This window comes from Hyperolius riggenbachi, chromosome 1 (assembly GCF_040937935.1).
Source record: "Hyperolius riggenbachi isolate aHypRig1 chromosome 1, aHypRig1.pri, whole genome shotgun sequence".
In the NCBI taxonomy this organism is placed as follows: Eukaryota; Metazoa; Chordata; class Amphibia; order Anura; family Hyperoliidae; genus Hyperolius; species Hyperolius riggenbachi.
Genome location: NC_090646.1, coordinates 427,816,331 through 427,831,110, shown reverse-complemented (window position 1 = coordinate 427,831,110; position 14,780 = coordinate 427,816,331). Strand labels below are relative to the sequence as shown.

Here is a 14,780-nt window from a genome sequence, read left to right as displayed (position 1 = left end):
TAACAATACGCTTCCGCATACCGAAGCAGGAAGTGACAGCAAGCACACATCACTTCCTGCTTGGCCGGTGGCCAGACAGTGAACACCGCGCAATAGTCTCTGAAGGCCTGTTTTTGACAGTGCGATGAGGTGCATCGGTCGCTATGCACCGCATCACCAACGCTGGTTTATAGTGTGAATCCAGCCTTAATCATTTATAACATTTTAATAAATAGTGCAAAAATCAGCAATTTTATTCATTAACTTATATACAGTAACATTCCTCTTTAACTGCTATATGTTAGCTAGACATGCCTAGGAGTCCTCACATGCTAGTAGTTGTACAGCTGTACCGGGCCTAAAGACAACAAGATTTATTTGAAAATAAATAGTAAAAAGTCTGACAGTTTAATCAATGGTGTAAAAGGGATGGGACCGTGAAACTTTGTTATTGAGCAGTTTAATTTACCAGAATGGTTAACACGGCAAATTCCTGATAACTGATGACTAATCCATATATCAGTTACTCTTAAAATCTGAAATGTTGTGATGACCTTGCAACCTGCCTTCCATTTAATCTCCTAACTAGTACTCTAAAGATTATTTAACAATATTGCTTGGATGTACAATGTCACAGAGATGCCGTAAAAGGACCTTTAAAAACAGTTTATCATTCCTAAGTGAATGATTGTAACATTCCTCCACCTAATGTAATCCAGCTGTATAATGATAATGACATATAACCGAGCCCAACAAACCAACCCAAGCATTTTATGACAAGTTTAAGTGTCGAGAAAAGAGAAAGTTAACGTTTAAAAATCAAACTGATGTAGCTGATGTGTCAAACGAAAAATGTATACCCAACACAAAAATACAAATATACTACACCATCAAGGGGGAAAAAATAGGAAAACACTGGGCAGTGACCTTTTGAATGCACTGCTTTTTTAAAGGACACCTTAAAAGGACAACTAAAATGGGAGGGATATGGAGGCTGCCATATTTATTACCTTTTGAACAGTAGCAGTTACCTATCAGTACTGCTGATCTCATTGGCTGCAGTAGTATCTGGATCAAGCAACTGAAACAAAACATGCAGGTAACCCAATCAGATTTCAGTCAGAAACATCTGATCTGCATGCTTGTTCAGTGGTCTATGGCTAAAACTATTAGAGGCACAGGACCAGCAGGACAGCCAGCAATGTGTATCGTTTAAACGGAAATAAATAAGGCAACCTCCAAAGCCCTCTCAGTTCAGGTATGTTTTAACTTGAAATGTAATTTTTTATTTAAAAACTAGCAATTTCTTTTATTACTGATAATCTTTATTTTAGTTTACTTTCCTTGTATGCAAAACATCCATTTTGGAGTATTTCCTATTGGAAGCTACCAGCTGGGTTGCCAAAGACTGGTGCCATTCACTAAACTAGACTATGGTCATGGTCAGTTTTCAAAATTTGAATCCTTTGGTAGGAACATCTATACAACATAACACCATTTTATAAGTCATTCTGCTACAGAATGCCATTAAATAGAGTCTTTCAACTTCAGCCTCCAGTGCTATTACTATTATAGGACACTAAAACCTTACCTCACCCCAATTTAAATTACTAAACCTATCAGAAATGCAAGCATCTTTACTGCTGGCAAGGCAGATCACCGTGAAATGTTTTATATCACCTCTGTGAAGGGGCCAAGGATATCACATGATCTCCTAGAAGGCGCTGAGGGAGAAGACTGCATTACATCATAGCCTAGGCTAAACATCACTGGGGGGGGGGGGGGGGGGGGGCGGGGGGGCGGGGTTACAAGCTCACCTAAAGCTTTGCAGGGCTTAATATTATGACATGCTAATTTTACTGGTAGAAGGCTTTACCAGGCAACCCACTGGGCCAGAGTGATAGCCTGAAAAGCTCTAATGCTAAGCAGCAGTGGATGTAATGCTCTCAGCTATGTCACCCCTCCTTTGCAGGCACCACTGCTGATGGCTGAAGTTAGCTGCTATACAAGCTGGGGGCATCCCCACCACACACATTTGTTTTTGTAAATCATCTGTAAGAGTATGTTCACACTGGATGTGTTATGTTGCCTTATGTGAACACACTGCCCATGCAATAGTATGGCAGTATTGGATCACATAATCCAGAAATGCATTTCTGGATTATGTTTTCAAAAACACACTTGATCCATAGAAACTGTCTTAATGTGCAGTGTGAGCTGTGTCATAATGTGTGCAGTATGCAATGTAAACAGTGTGCTGACCTGGAAGCTGTTATGGGGTCATCGACATTTTTAAAATGGAGGGTGGAGAATTCCATCAACCACAGTAACCAAACAGGTAGAGGAGAAAGTGATTGATAAGTAGTAGACTACATGGGAGGTACTGTTAGTATGACGTGTGTATGATTATTTTGACTTTTAATTTTCAGTTCAGGTTTGCTTTAAAAAAGTAAATGAAAAGAACATTAATAGTACCAAAGCTTTCTGTATCAGCTGCACTGTATTTAAAAGCTGCTTTCACACCTTACTAGCATGGAACACATTATTCATAAGCTATATACAACTCTCTTCTGGAAAATGAAAGAAAACAAATGATTTCACCGAGGAATAAAACACCACTCGTGTGAAGAGGTGCTGAAATTGCAAAAATTCTTGGATCGCTATGCTCCTCCATTCCATTTGGTATGGAAAACCTGACATTCTCACTATCCCACACGTGTAACTGACATTAAATTTTAAGATACAGCACCTCCTACACAAGAAAATCTGCTCCTTTGAGCTAAGCACGCCATGGGCCCAATTCAACTGCAGGTGTTTCAAAAATGTACTTCAAGCAAGTACACTACTGCCCCACACCGTTTAATAGCAAATTCAAATTATGGCTTGCAATGGCCGAGCAGCTTCTAACTCATCTGGTGCATTGACATAATCAGCCTGAGTATTCAGCAGCTTCCTAACACTGTGGCTGATCATTTCGATGTACCAGGGGAGGTGCAATTTGCGACTGAATTATTATTTAGTATTTATATAGTGCTAACATCTTCTGCAGCGCTGTACAGAGTATATTGTCCTGTCTCTTAACTGTCCCTCAGAGGCGCTCACAATCTAATCCTTACTATAGTCATATGTCTATATCATGTTGTGTATGTATCGTAGTCTAGGGCCAATTTAGGTGGAAGCCAATTAACTTATCTGTATGTTTTGGGGGTGTGGGAGGAAACCGGAGTGCACGGAGGTAACCCACGCAGACACAGGGAGAACATACAAACTCTGTGCAGATAGTTCTTCCCGTGTGTGCCAACTGGGGACCCAACGCTGCAAGGTGAAAGAGCTAACCACTACACCACCGTGCTGCCCAATTGAATCATAAAGTATGTGTGATGCAGGGCCATAGTTTACTTTTTTCCAGCTAATTTTTTTAGAATCAAACTCACGGCTTCAAACAGCACTGTTTTTCTATTAAGGTGTGTGCGAATAGGGCCGGCACTACCATAGAGCTGCAGGGCCCTCCCAGGTTTCCTCCTGACTTTCGCTTCCCAGGGACCCTGAAAAGTTTTGTTACCATAACAATGCACCTGTCCTATGAAGCAGTTCCGTCTGTGCTCCCTGTCTTCATCCCCACTGGCTGCCTCTTCTCCATAAGCCGTCGCATATCATTACTAACATGCACCAATCCCTGAGAAGCAGGACCGGGACTAAGCAGCATGTCAGGACAGGTGACTTCCTTTGCTAGGGAATGGGGGGGAGGGGTGGGCCCTAGACAGAGTAAAGAGAGGGCCCAGGCTAATTGAAGAAGCTGTAGAAACTGAAGTGAGGAAAATACTGAGGCGGCAGACCGGCAGTGATCAGCAGTGATCACCTAATAGGTAGAGTGTATGTTCATAAATCTGTACATAAATCCTCTGTCAGGGATTAAAGCTAATTACACTTTTATGGTTTCCCTCTGCCAAAATGATAATTCCTCATTATTTCAGCCATAATTATAAGAGAGTACAGGTGACCCCTGATCGCTGTCCTCCGCAGCCTGTTGTTCCTGCCTACCTTCCTTCTTGACTGACACACATAACTCCTGCACTTGTGTGTGTGCACTTGCACGTATTAAATCCCCCCCACCCCACTCACCCACAACACACACAGCTTGAAATCAGTTGTACCGATTAGTTAGAATTGTTGTTGACCCGTGAATTTTGAACTGAAATAATTTACTTAGAAAGTTCTGCTAGCTCACCCCGCTCTTCTCACTTGTGTAGCACATGCACATGACTGTCAGCATTTATTTTACTTTCTAAAGGTATTTTGTTTCCTAAACCTGTCCTGCCATCTTACTTATGTTGCATGTTTTCTGAGTATCCACATACATAGTTAAACCTCACTGGTGGGACAATAACTATTTCACCTGAGGGAAACAGCTTCTCAAACAAAATGTCTTATATAACACAAGAAGTTTTAAATCAGAATGATACCATTTATCAACTTACTTAGAGGAAAACAAAAAGTAATCTTTCAGCTAATACGCCTTCTTCAGACATATTCCTGTATATTAACAAGATGTTAAAATACACAGCTCAAATAAACTAGAGATTCAGAGGAGAATATTCTTTGCAGACTTAAGTAAAATCATTAGGTGCCTTAATTACAACTTCAGGAGGATCTCTTAATCTGTGTTCACGTAAACAGAAATGTGTGGGCACAGGGAAATCAGAATATGTATTCTTTTTTTTTTTTTTTTTTTTTGCAGTTAACAAAAAGAATAAATATACTGATCTCCCATTGTCCACACATTTCTGTTTATATGGACACAGTTTAAGTGATCGTCATGTCACTGTATTAATGGGTGATTTCAAATTGCATAGAGATAGACTAACAAAAGAAACAAATTGTATGCATTGGTTCAAAACTGTAGATGAAAGATTAAACAAGGATTCTAACTTCTTGGGCTGGTATGAAGGGTTTTAAATGCCACAATTCCTGTTATTTTTAATTTCCTGTGCTGGTAAGATGCAAACAAGTGGTCTTAACTATTTGTCATAAATTAGTTAGCATCTCTTTGAGACCCTCCTAAAATTGTAATTAAAGCTGTATAAAACCCTGACATAATATTCAATAAAAACATGTTTTCCTACTTTTTATATGGCATACGGTTATCGTATTTGCATTTGTGCATAAGTATTATTATTCATTTAGAAATTACAAGTTCCCAGAAGTACAGTTTTTTGTTTTGAGAGACTTTGCATGTTATTCATAACTGGTTTTATTATTAAGGCAGAAATGCTTTGAGTGTCTGTCTGTGTCCAGAAGCTTCTGCACAGTCAGAGAATGTGTCACATTGATACAATTAAGTTAACACAAGATAACATTATCTCCACTTCGGATGCTTCCAGATTTCTCTGCACTGAACTTTCCTGTAAGTAACCCTTTGAATGCTGTTCTAGTAAAAAAAAAAAAATGCTGGTTGTGTATAATATGCTGTAAATAATTTTCTAGAGCAGAGAAGAACTGCTGGGTTTCATTCTGCTTTGAGGCATCTAAGGACATTTATTTATGTTTGCAAAATAACATTTTTCATTCAAATGTCCAGTGCATCTAAGCTGTGTTTTTTAACATTGTGTTATTATACAGGAACAAAGTCTGAAGAAGGCTTATTAGCCAAAAGCTTACTTTTTGTTTTCCCCTAGTTTGTGTGCATGGATAGGGAACTGGCTAATGGACAGAAAACAAAGAGTTGTGGTCAATGGATCGTACTCAAAATGGGAGACTGTTAGCAGTGGGGTCCCACAGGGGTCTGTACTGGGTCCAGTGCTCTTCAATTTATTTATTAATGACCTAGTAGATGCAGTAGTGAGCAATGTTGCTATTTTTGCAGATGATACAAAATTGTGCAGAATCATCAACTCTCAGGAAGATAGTGCCATATTGCAACAGGATTTGGATAGGATGGCTATATGGGCACATACATGACAGATGAAATTCAATGTTGACAAATGTAAAGTCATGCATTTTGGCCGTACCAATGGTCTAGCACCATACAAAATAAATGGGATAAAGTTGGGGACATCAAACTTGGAGAAGGACTTAGGAGTACTCATCGACAACAAGTTAAATAATCGTACTCAATGTCAAGCCGCTGCAGCTAAAGCTAACAAAATTTTGGGATGCATTAAAAGGGAAATAAAAACTCGAGATGCTAGCATAATATTGCCCCTGTTTAACTCTCTAGTAAGGCCACATCTGGAATATGGAATTCAGTTCTGGGCACCACATTACAAAAAAGATATTGCAGTTTTAGAGCAGGTGCAGAGACGAGCTACAAAATTGATACGTGGGATGGAAGGTCTCTCTTACCAAGAAAAGTTAGATAAACTGGGTTTATTTAGTCTAGAGAAAAGACACCCTAGAGGAGATCTAATTAACATGTATAAATACATCAGAGGGCAATATAATAGCTTGGCGGATGAGCTTTTTGTCCCTAGGCCTTCTCAAAGGACTAGAGGACATGATCTGCGCATGGAGGAAAAACGTTTTAGCCACTTATTTAGGAAAGGGTTCTTTACAGTAAGAGTGATTAAGATGTGGAATGCATTGCCACAGGAAGTCGTTATGGCAAACTCTATACCTGCATTTAAAGGGGGCTTAGATTCTTTCCTTGCGTTGAAAGACATCCATGGCTACAATTACTAGGTTATGCCTAATGATGTTGATCCAGGGATGTTATCTGATTGCCATCTGGAGTTGGGAAGGAATTTTTCCCTTTTGGGGCTAATTGGGCCATGCCTTGTGGGGGCTTTTTCGCCTTCCTCTGGATCAACAGGGATATGTGAGGGAGCAGGCTGGAATTGTAGTTTGTACTGGTTGAACTCGATGGACGTATGTCTTTTTTCAACCAAAATAACTATGTAACTATGTAACTAAGTAAGCCAATAAATTGTATCATCCTGATTCAAAACTATTTGCTTTTACTGATGGCTAACATGGTACAACACTCTACTGCTTCTACTATAACACAAAAGAACCGATTAGTCAACATATTCTATTTCAAGTCAATCTAGCAGGCTCAAAGCTAGGCAGATAAATAGTGTACCTGTTAATCTGGGTGCCGCTATTCCCCTAATGTATATTTTGGGTACCAGGCATTTGATATGGGCACCAATCGTCTTGAAGAGCTCCAATGCTTGGGTATAGTGCATCAGTTAAATGTCAGCATTTAGCTATCAGCAGCCAAGCAACAGTGTCCAAATCACACACAAGGAAAAGAAGATGACTAAAGATGGGTATCAGTTAGGTCCAGGCACCATTTTAGGTGTGGTAGTGTTAGGAGAAAGGTTAGGGTATGGTTAGATTTAACACTTAGGGTTAGCAGATTAGGGCTATTCCTTAGGAAATGCTGTACATTAGGTGAGGTTAAAGTTAGGAGTTCGGATGGGATTTACAACGGAGGGAAGGTTAGAGTTGGGTTTTAGGAAGAAATTGACATTAGGGGAAAGGGTTTAAGCTACAGTGGAGGATAGGGATATACATTATTAAGGAGAAGGGCATTGATTGGGTTTAGCTGATCAACAGGAAAGAATCCCAGAAACTCTGATGAAGGTACTGCCATAAAACCACTAATAAAATATTGGGGAAAGCACTGGAGGCTCAGATTAACAGGCATAGTAACCAAACATGTACAGGTATGATGTGTACCTGTGTTCACAATTCATCTGTCAACATATATATCCCTCTTCAAGGTACACAAAACATCATAGCACTGTAACAAAATATCTGTTCACCTAGATCCATGATAATTAATACAGTAGAAACTTTATACCTAACTTATCATAAAGTGTAAAATGTAACTTACAGGTGGGTCAATGAGAGATGTCGAAATAATCTTCTACTTAATGATGTCAGTTTGTTTCCTGAAAGATTTCTGCATAAATTTAAAACAAAATGAAAATCAGTGAAATAGCAATACCTTCATTTGAGTTAATATACTGCACTGTATTTCATTCTACTAGGTGGATCATCACGCTAATAGTAATATACTGTATAAATATACTCCAGGTTCAGTCACACATCTGTATTCTACACTGTGCTTTTCTGCTTCATAAGCTTGCAATAAATCATCATCTTATTGGACCGCTATTTCACAGAATGATAAAGTCTGAAATATATGTGAATGTATAGGCATAAATGTGCATTTGTCCCAGAGTAAAATGCACAACAAATTACCTTTGTTTTCCTATGTCACTGTCACTTACAGCACGTAGTAAAAATCTGATAAATCTGACAGGTTTTGAACTAGTCCATCTCCGTATGAGGGATTCACTGAGTTTTCTTTTTTTTCAAAAGTTCTTACTAGATGGCAGTTGCTAAGTCCAGCTGCCAAAAAAAAGTGTGCATCAAGTAGGAAGGCTGGTTGGCATATTTGTATGGATCCTTTCCAGTGAGCAGATGAACTAGTTCAAAACCTGTCAGATCTCTCTCTGTAAGCGACAGCAAAATAAGAGAAAGGTCATTTATAGTGCATTTTAAGCTGGGTGAATTGTGCCTCCTATAAGTATGTGTACAAATGTATTTTAAGTTTTCCAGTTTTTTACAATAATGTTCCTTGAAGTGCGTAAATGAAAAAGTAGCGGGGGAAAATGTAAGCGCCAAATTTCAGTTGGTAAAATATCGCAAAATGTACCAATATTCTAGATTTTGGAAAATGGAAAATAGAAATTATGATAGTAAAATATCTGTAAATAATGCAGATATTTTACTACAACTAAACCTAACCCTATTCTTACACAGAACCCTCCCTCTACCTCACCTTAACCACACCCCATCTGATACCTAACCATAAATCCCCCCTCCCCCCCCCCCCCCGATGTCTAACCTTAACTGACCTCTGCACGTCTAACCTTCAAGACACCCCACCACGTCTAAACTTCAAAACTCCCCCCAAGCCAATCATTAAAGCCCACCCAACCTTAAAGCCCTCCCTATGGAGGCCTAACCTTAACCACTGCCCTCTCCTTGGACATGAGTGGGTACAGGTTTGCATCTCTCAAAACTGTGCTCGTTCATCCCTAATAGCTGGTACTCAGCTGAAGAGTGAGCACCTAATATATACGGTACTCTGCTCGCGGGCGACCAATTTAATTGTTTTGATCAGCAGGAGCTTTACTGGAAAGGTAAAAAAAATATGTTTTTTTCTCTTTAAATATTCCTTTTATTATACCTGTGCCTGAATTTCTACTTTTACCTGTATTAAAACTGTATTTTATTTCAAGGATACATATGACATGTTTGTGAAAAGGCGTGATCAGCTTGTCTTTATATGATTCAGAGGTGTAGTAACACTACAAGGAAAGAGTGTATGCAGGAGATCACCTGCTGTAATGACAAGCAGCATAGCAGCCTTTGCTCAAGTAGGAAATTGATTACTCACATGTAAGTAAGTTTGAGGTTCTTGCGGAATGCTTGGCGAGACACATACTTCAGACCAGAGTCCATCACAGTTCTAAAATAAAACAGTCAGTGATTTGAGAAGTCCACAAATAACAGAATCTGCTGCCAAGATTTGGTAGACTGGCGATAGATACAGATACTATCTATATGTAATGCATGTTGTTTTAATTCCTGACTGGAAAGATAAATAGTACACTAGGTTTAAAGAAGGGTTAGTGTGAGGGCTCAGTTGTTATTAGGGTCAAGTTTATGTTCACCTTTGGTCATGTACCGACTTACATTAATTAGGTCATTGACAAAAACAGATACTAAATAAGGACTGGTTGACATCTATTTCCTTGCAGAGAAATATTGTGGCATACCAGCCAAAACTGAAATATAAGTTTGGGGCATTTATCTTTCTTAAAGCATCTTGCCAAAGGCTTTTATATGAGTGTTTCTGTTCCCTTTGGGGAGTGATCCACCAGTGATTGTGCCAGTCTGCACTCTGATTATTCCTCACCAAGGTGTCAGCCAGAAGGTCTTTATCTATTGCATCTAAGCAGGCACTCCAGCTGGGACTTCAAAGAGGGACCTTTCCCAAATATAACTTCATGAATAAAATAGCTTATTTCTTTACTGCTGGCAAGCTGGACCGTTTTATTTTTCCCTCTCTGAAGTAAGCAGGAACAACACCTGGGCCCATAAGCAATTCACTTTTTCACCTGAGTTTTCTCCTAGGAGATACTTTTTCATCTTTTATTTAAAATAACTTTCCTGCACTTTTCAACTAAAAAGTACCAAAAAGTAGGTGAAAAAGTACTATCAACATTATTTTGCGTATGTTCTTGCTTTCTGGTGGCATTTTATTGACAAGTTTAAAATTAACACCTGGGGGAAAACTCAGATGAAAAAGTGAATTGCATATGGGCCCTGGTCTCCCAGAATGCACAGGGAGGAGAAGGCTTCATGACACCATATCCTAGGGCAAGCATCAATAAGAGGGCAGAGTTAGATTCCAATGTACAGTAATGTATAGATACAAGAAGCCTTCCTGATGCTGAAACCAAGATAATTAGTGTAAAAGTGGATATCCAGAGTAATTCACTACATTCTATTAAAGTTAATGGCAGTTCCTCCTTATTCTATGGATTATCGGAACCTTAAGTGAGTCAGACTACACAGCTATTTCCTTTAATAATTCTACTTTCTGAGAAGCTTCCTAGAAAAGAGGGTACACATATGTTTGTTCTGTATTAAACAGTCAGGAATGGCATACTACATAAATACATTTCTAGCTACACTATAGTAATAAAATGTTATACACTGTACTTACAGATTTCTGAGTCCAGTGTAAATCTTAACATCATCCTCATTGATCGAGGCAAATAAACGTTGGTTTGCAATGTAACTAAGAAGAAAAAAAGAAATGAATAAATCGGTTAGATGAAATACTACAATATCTATAGAGAACATCAATTTTGTTATACTGCAGGAGACGAGAAACAGCTTTATGAGGCAGCCATCAATTTAAGGATAAATTACAAGACAGAAAAGCAGAACTAGCACAAGGCAAAAATCACAACTGAATTTATGAAAATATATCATTATACTTGTAAGACTTGTAATTTTTTCATATTCTTCACTGCTTAAGGGGGCCCGTACTTAAAGTGGTCTGAAACTCCGACATAACATTCAATAAAAATGTGTTTGCCTACTTTTTATTGCTTATACAGTTATCATATTTGCTTTTGTGCATAAGTGATATTGTCTGTTTACAAATTACAAGTTTCCAGAGTGTAGTTTATCTTGCCCTGAAACCTGCCATTGCATTTTATTCAAACTGCTTTTTATTATATATTAACATCTTCTACTTAGCTGTTCTGAGTCGTTTGTGTGTTTGAAGCACAAAGAGCTTCACAGAGAGCTCCTTTTCACTTGTTACACTGTGTTTACACAAATGTATCAACATTTGAAAGCAAACAAAGATACTGTTATCTCCAGTTTGGATGCGGATTTGAAACTGAATAGCAGGACAAAGTGCTTTGTTTAACCATTTCAGTGATGTTCTGCTAAAATAATTCAGAGGGGACCACGGGACACCATCTGGAAGTGGAGTTGCGACAAGAGAAAGATATGCTGCCAGGGGCTGGAGGAAGCCCCAAATAAGTTTTTTTTATTTTTTCATCCTGGACCTGTCCTGTAAGTAATGGCAATTGGGGTCTGATCTGTACATCATATGCATAGATCTTGCCCTAGAGAGTGCCATACTACACTAAGCTCTTCATAAAGTTGCACTATTTTAACACAGTGGGGCAAGCCGATGCCTGGCCTACCGTCCCTGATTTGCACAAAGGACAGCAGTTCAGTCCATTTTGGATGACACACTAAGAAAGGTTTTTTTTAGAAAGTGTTATATTCTTTTAGAGTGGAATCTCATTTTAAAATTGAACTTTGACCAATTGATTGCTATTTTAGTTTAGGATGGAGTAGGTAAACGTTAGAACCTATGTAAGATTCTATTTTCTCTATTCGAACTACTTGCAGAGATTTCTACTGACTTCCTATACGGCTGAGGAGGTCCCTGAAAGGTAGGAGTAGGTAAAATCTTTTCAGCAGGGACATAGACAGGAACTAACCGGACATTGTTTCATTTTAAGGAAAATGCTTTGAGTAACTCACTGTGACACAGTGGTAAGGGACAGGAAGTGAGGACATAGCTCTATAACAGGACTGAGACCTTTCTAGAAAGCTCTTAACATATATATATATATAAATATATTATATATATATATATATATATATATATATATATATATATATATATGCAAACACAGTATGGTGCTACAATACTTTATGGAAAAAGTGGTCTGCACAAAGCCACTTGCACTGTTCGGAGTTAATGGCCTGCAAGATGCCCAACTAGCCATCAAATGAGTGATATGTAGTATTATTTTAGCCATGATGAGTTGCAAAATAGATTTTAGGGGGTTTTAGAGTTGAGACCTATGTCTTGTGAATTGTTTTTAGTGACAAACTGAATCAAAAGCAATCAAATGTTTACTTTTATATTTTCTGTTTAAGTAGTTTAATTCCCATCTTATGGATATAATTACTAAATCTGAGATAGTAAGAAAGAACTAGTAAGAAACTTCTCTGCTACATTAAACTTCATAAAGAGACTGGGGATTGGAAGGTTCTTCTTCTAACTTGGTCTGTGTTAGTGCTCAAGTCGTGGGTTTTTTATTCGGAAGTGTATGCCGTACACTGCAGTTCGACACCAAAGCTTGTGGAGAGGGTCAAGGGGTTGTGGTCCATGTTGCGTTTAATGTGACAATACTTCCTCCGCCCAAGCTAGAAAGAGGAAGCATCAAAGTCACGTGAAGCATGAGGTGGATCGCAAATCTGTGCCGAAATGATCGGTTCGCTTTGTCAAAATGATATCTATGCAGGCATCCTGGTCTTCCACAATCGGCTAAACGCGGTTGACAAGCAATTGACTGTCATGGAAATTTTTGGTATGGGGTAAATCTAGCCAAAACAATCATTTCAACAGACAGGCTGCCAGCAGTCTGGAATAGTTCATGCACTAGGTTTGGTTGAGCTGAGAGGACAAACCAACCAGTCCCATCACTAACACAACTGTGAACTCTCCATTACTATTTACCACTAACACATCTTGAAAGGGGAACTATAGTGAAAACATAATAAAATTGCTTTTTTTTTTGCTTTTTTTTTACTATATTAATTTATAAATTGTTTCGTCAGTGTTTACCCATTGTAAAAACGTGTCCTCACTCTTAGATTCTGAAACGTATTGTGACATCTCAATGGAATGTTTATTTCTGAGAATTCTGAGGCAATTGAAAATAATGCATGGTCTCCCAGAATGCTCTGGGAGGAGAATATTACATAGCTAAACAGCCTAGGCTAAGCATCACTGGGAGGGTGGGACAACATAGCAATATACAGCAATGTACAGTTATAGGAAGTGTTTCCATATTACCATAAAAGTGGGTAAGCTGAATAATTTACTGCATTCTGCTATATGTCTCTACAGTGGGCCTGATCCAAAGTTTTCTTCTAGGAGATACATTTTCATCTTCTGTTTAAAATAACGCTTCAGCATTCCCTCTGCAATTGACAAAGGACCAAAAACTAGGGGAAAAGGGCTGTCAAATTTATTATCAATATTTTCTTGCTTGCTGGTAGCTTAAAAGGCATTTACTGATAAGATGTGGAAATATCACCTAGGAGAAAAAACCCAGCCCAGTGCCTCTTTAATTTTGACTTTGTGCCTATCCTTAACCACTTACCGACCGCTCACTGCACAGGGGCGGCCGGAAAGTGGATCCCGCAAGGACCGCCGCATGTACAATTGGCGGCGGTCCTTGTACGGGCATGGGCGGAGCGATCGCGTCATCCGTGACGGGATCTTCCACCGGGGATTGATGGCCGGGGATGTAGCCTCCAGCTCGCCGGCCACTTAGCAGCACCGGTGGGCGGAGTAATACAAATCTCCGCCGATCATTGCGTATAATAGGCTTTGTAATGTATACAAAGCCTATTATACAGGCTGCCTCCTGCCCTGGTGGTCCCAGTGTCCGAGGGAACACCAGCGCAGGCTGCAGCCACCCTAGTCTGCACCCAAGCACACTGATTCCCCCCCCCCCCCCCTGCCCCCTGATCGCCCACAGCACCCCTCAGACCCCCCCCTGCCCACGCCCCAGACCCCTGTTTGCACCCAATCACCCCCCTAATCACCCATCAATCACTCCCTGTCACTATCTGTCGACACTATTTCTTTTTATTTCCTAAACTGCCCCCTGCTCCCTCCTGATCACCCCCCACCCCTCAGATTCTCCCCAGACCCCCCCCCCCTGTGTACTGTATGCCTGTATCCCCCCTTTAATAACCCACTGATCACCTGTCAATCACCTGTCAATCACCCATCAATCACCCCCTGTCACTGCCACCCATCAATCAGCCCCTAACCTGCCCCTTGCGGGCAATCTGATCACCCACCCACACCAATAGATTGCCCGCAGATCCAACGTCAGATCACCTCCCAAGTGCATTGTTTACATCTGTTCTCTACCCTAAACACCCACTAATTACTCATCAATCACCCATCAATCACCACCTGTCACTGTTACCCATCAGATCAGACCCTAATCTGCCCCTTGCGGGCACCCAATCACCCGCCTACACGCTCAAATTGCCCTCAGACACCCCTTATCAATTCGCCAGTGCATTATTTACATCTGTTCTTCCCTGTAATAACCCACTGATCACCTGTCAATCACCTGTCAATCACCCATCAATCACCCCCTGTCACTGCCACCCATCAATCACCCCTTGTCACTGCCACCCATCAATCAGACCCTAAC

The 14,780-nt window shown here is 39.9% G+C and overlaps 1 protein-coding gene across 6 annotated transcripts in view; it reads right to left on the bottom strand.

Annotated features, from left to right (window-relative positions):
- NTRK2 (neurotrophic receptor tyrosine kinase 2) overlaps positions 1–14,780 on the bottom strand; it is a 384,661-nt gene that overhangs the window by 291,807 nt on the left and 78,074 nt on the right. For all 6 annotated transcript variants that reach the window (XM_068237090.1, XM_068237088.1, XM_068237097.1 and 3 more), the window contains 3 exons: positions 10,727–10,801; positions 9,392–9,463; positions 7,817–7,885 (listed from right to left, as the gene is read on the bottom strand). In XM_068237090.1, coding sequence (XP_068093191.1) covers positions 7,817–7,885; positions 9,392–9,463; positions 10,727–10,801 — 216 coding nt within the window. The remainder of the gene's footprint in view (positions 1–7,816; positions 7,886–9,391; positions 9,464–10,726; positions 10,802–14,780) is intronic.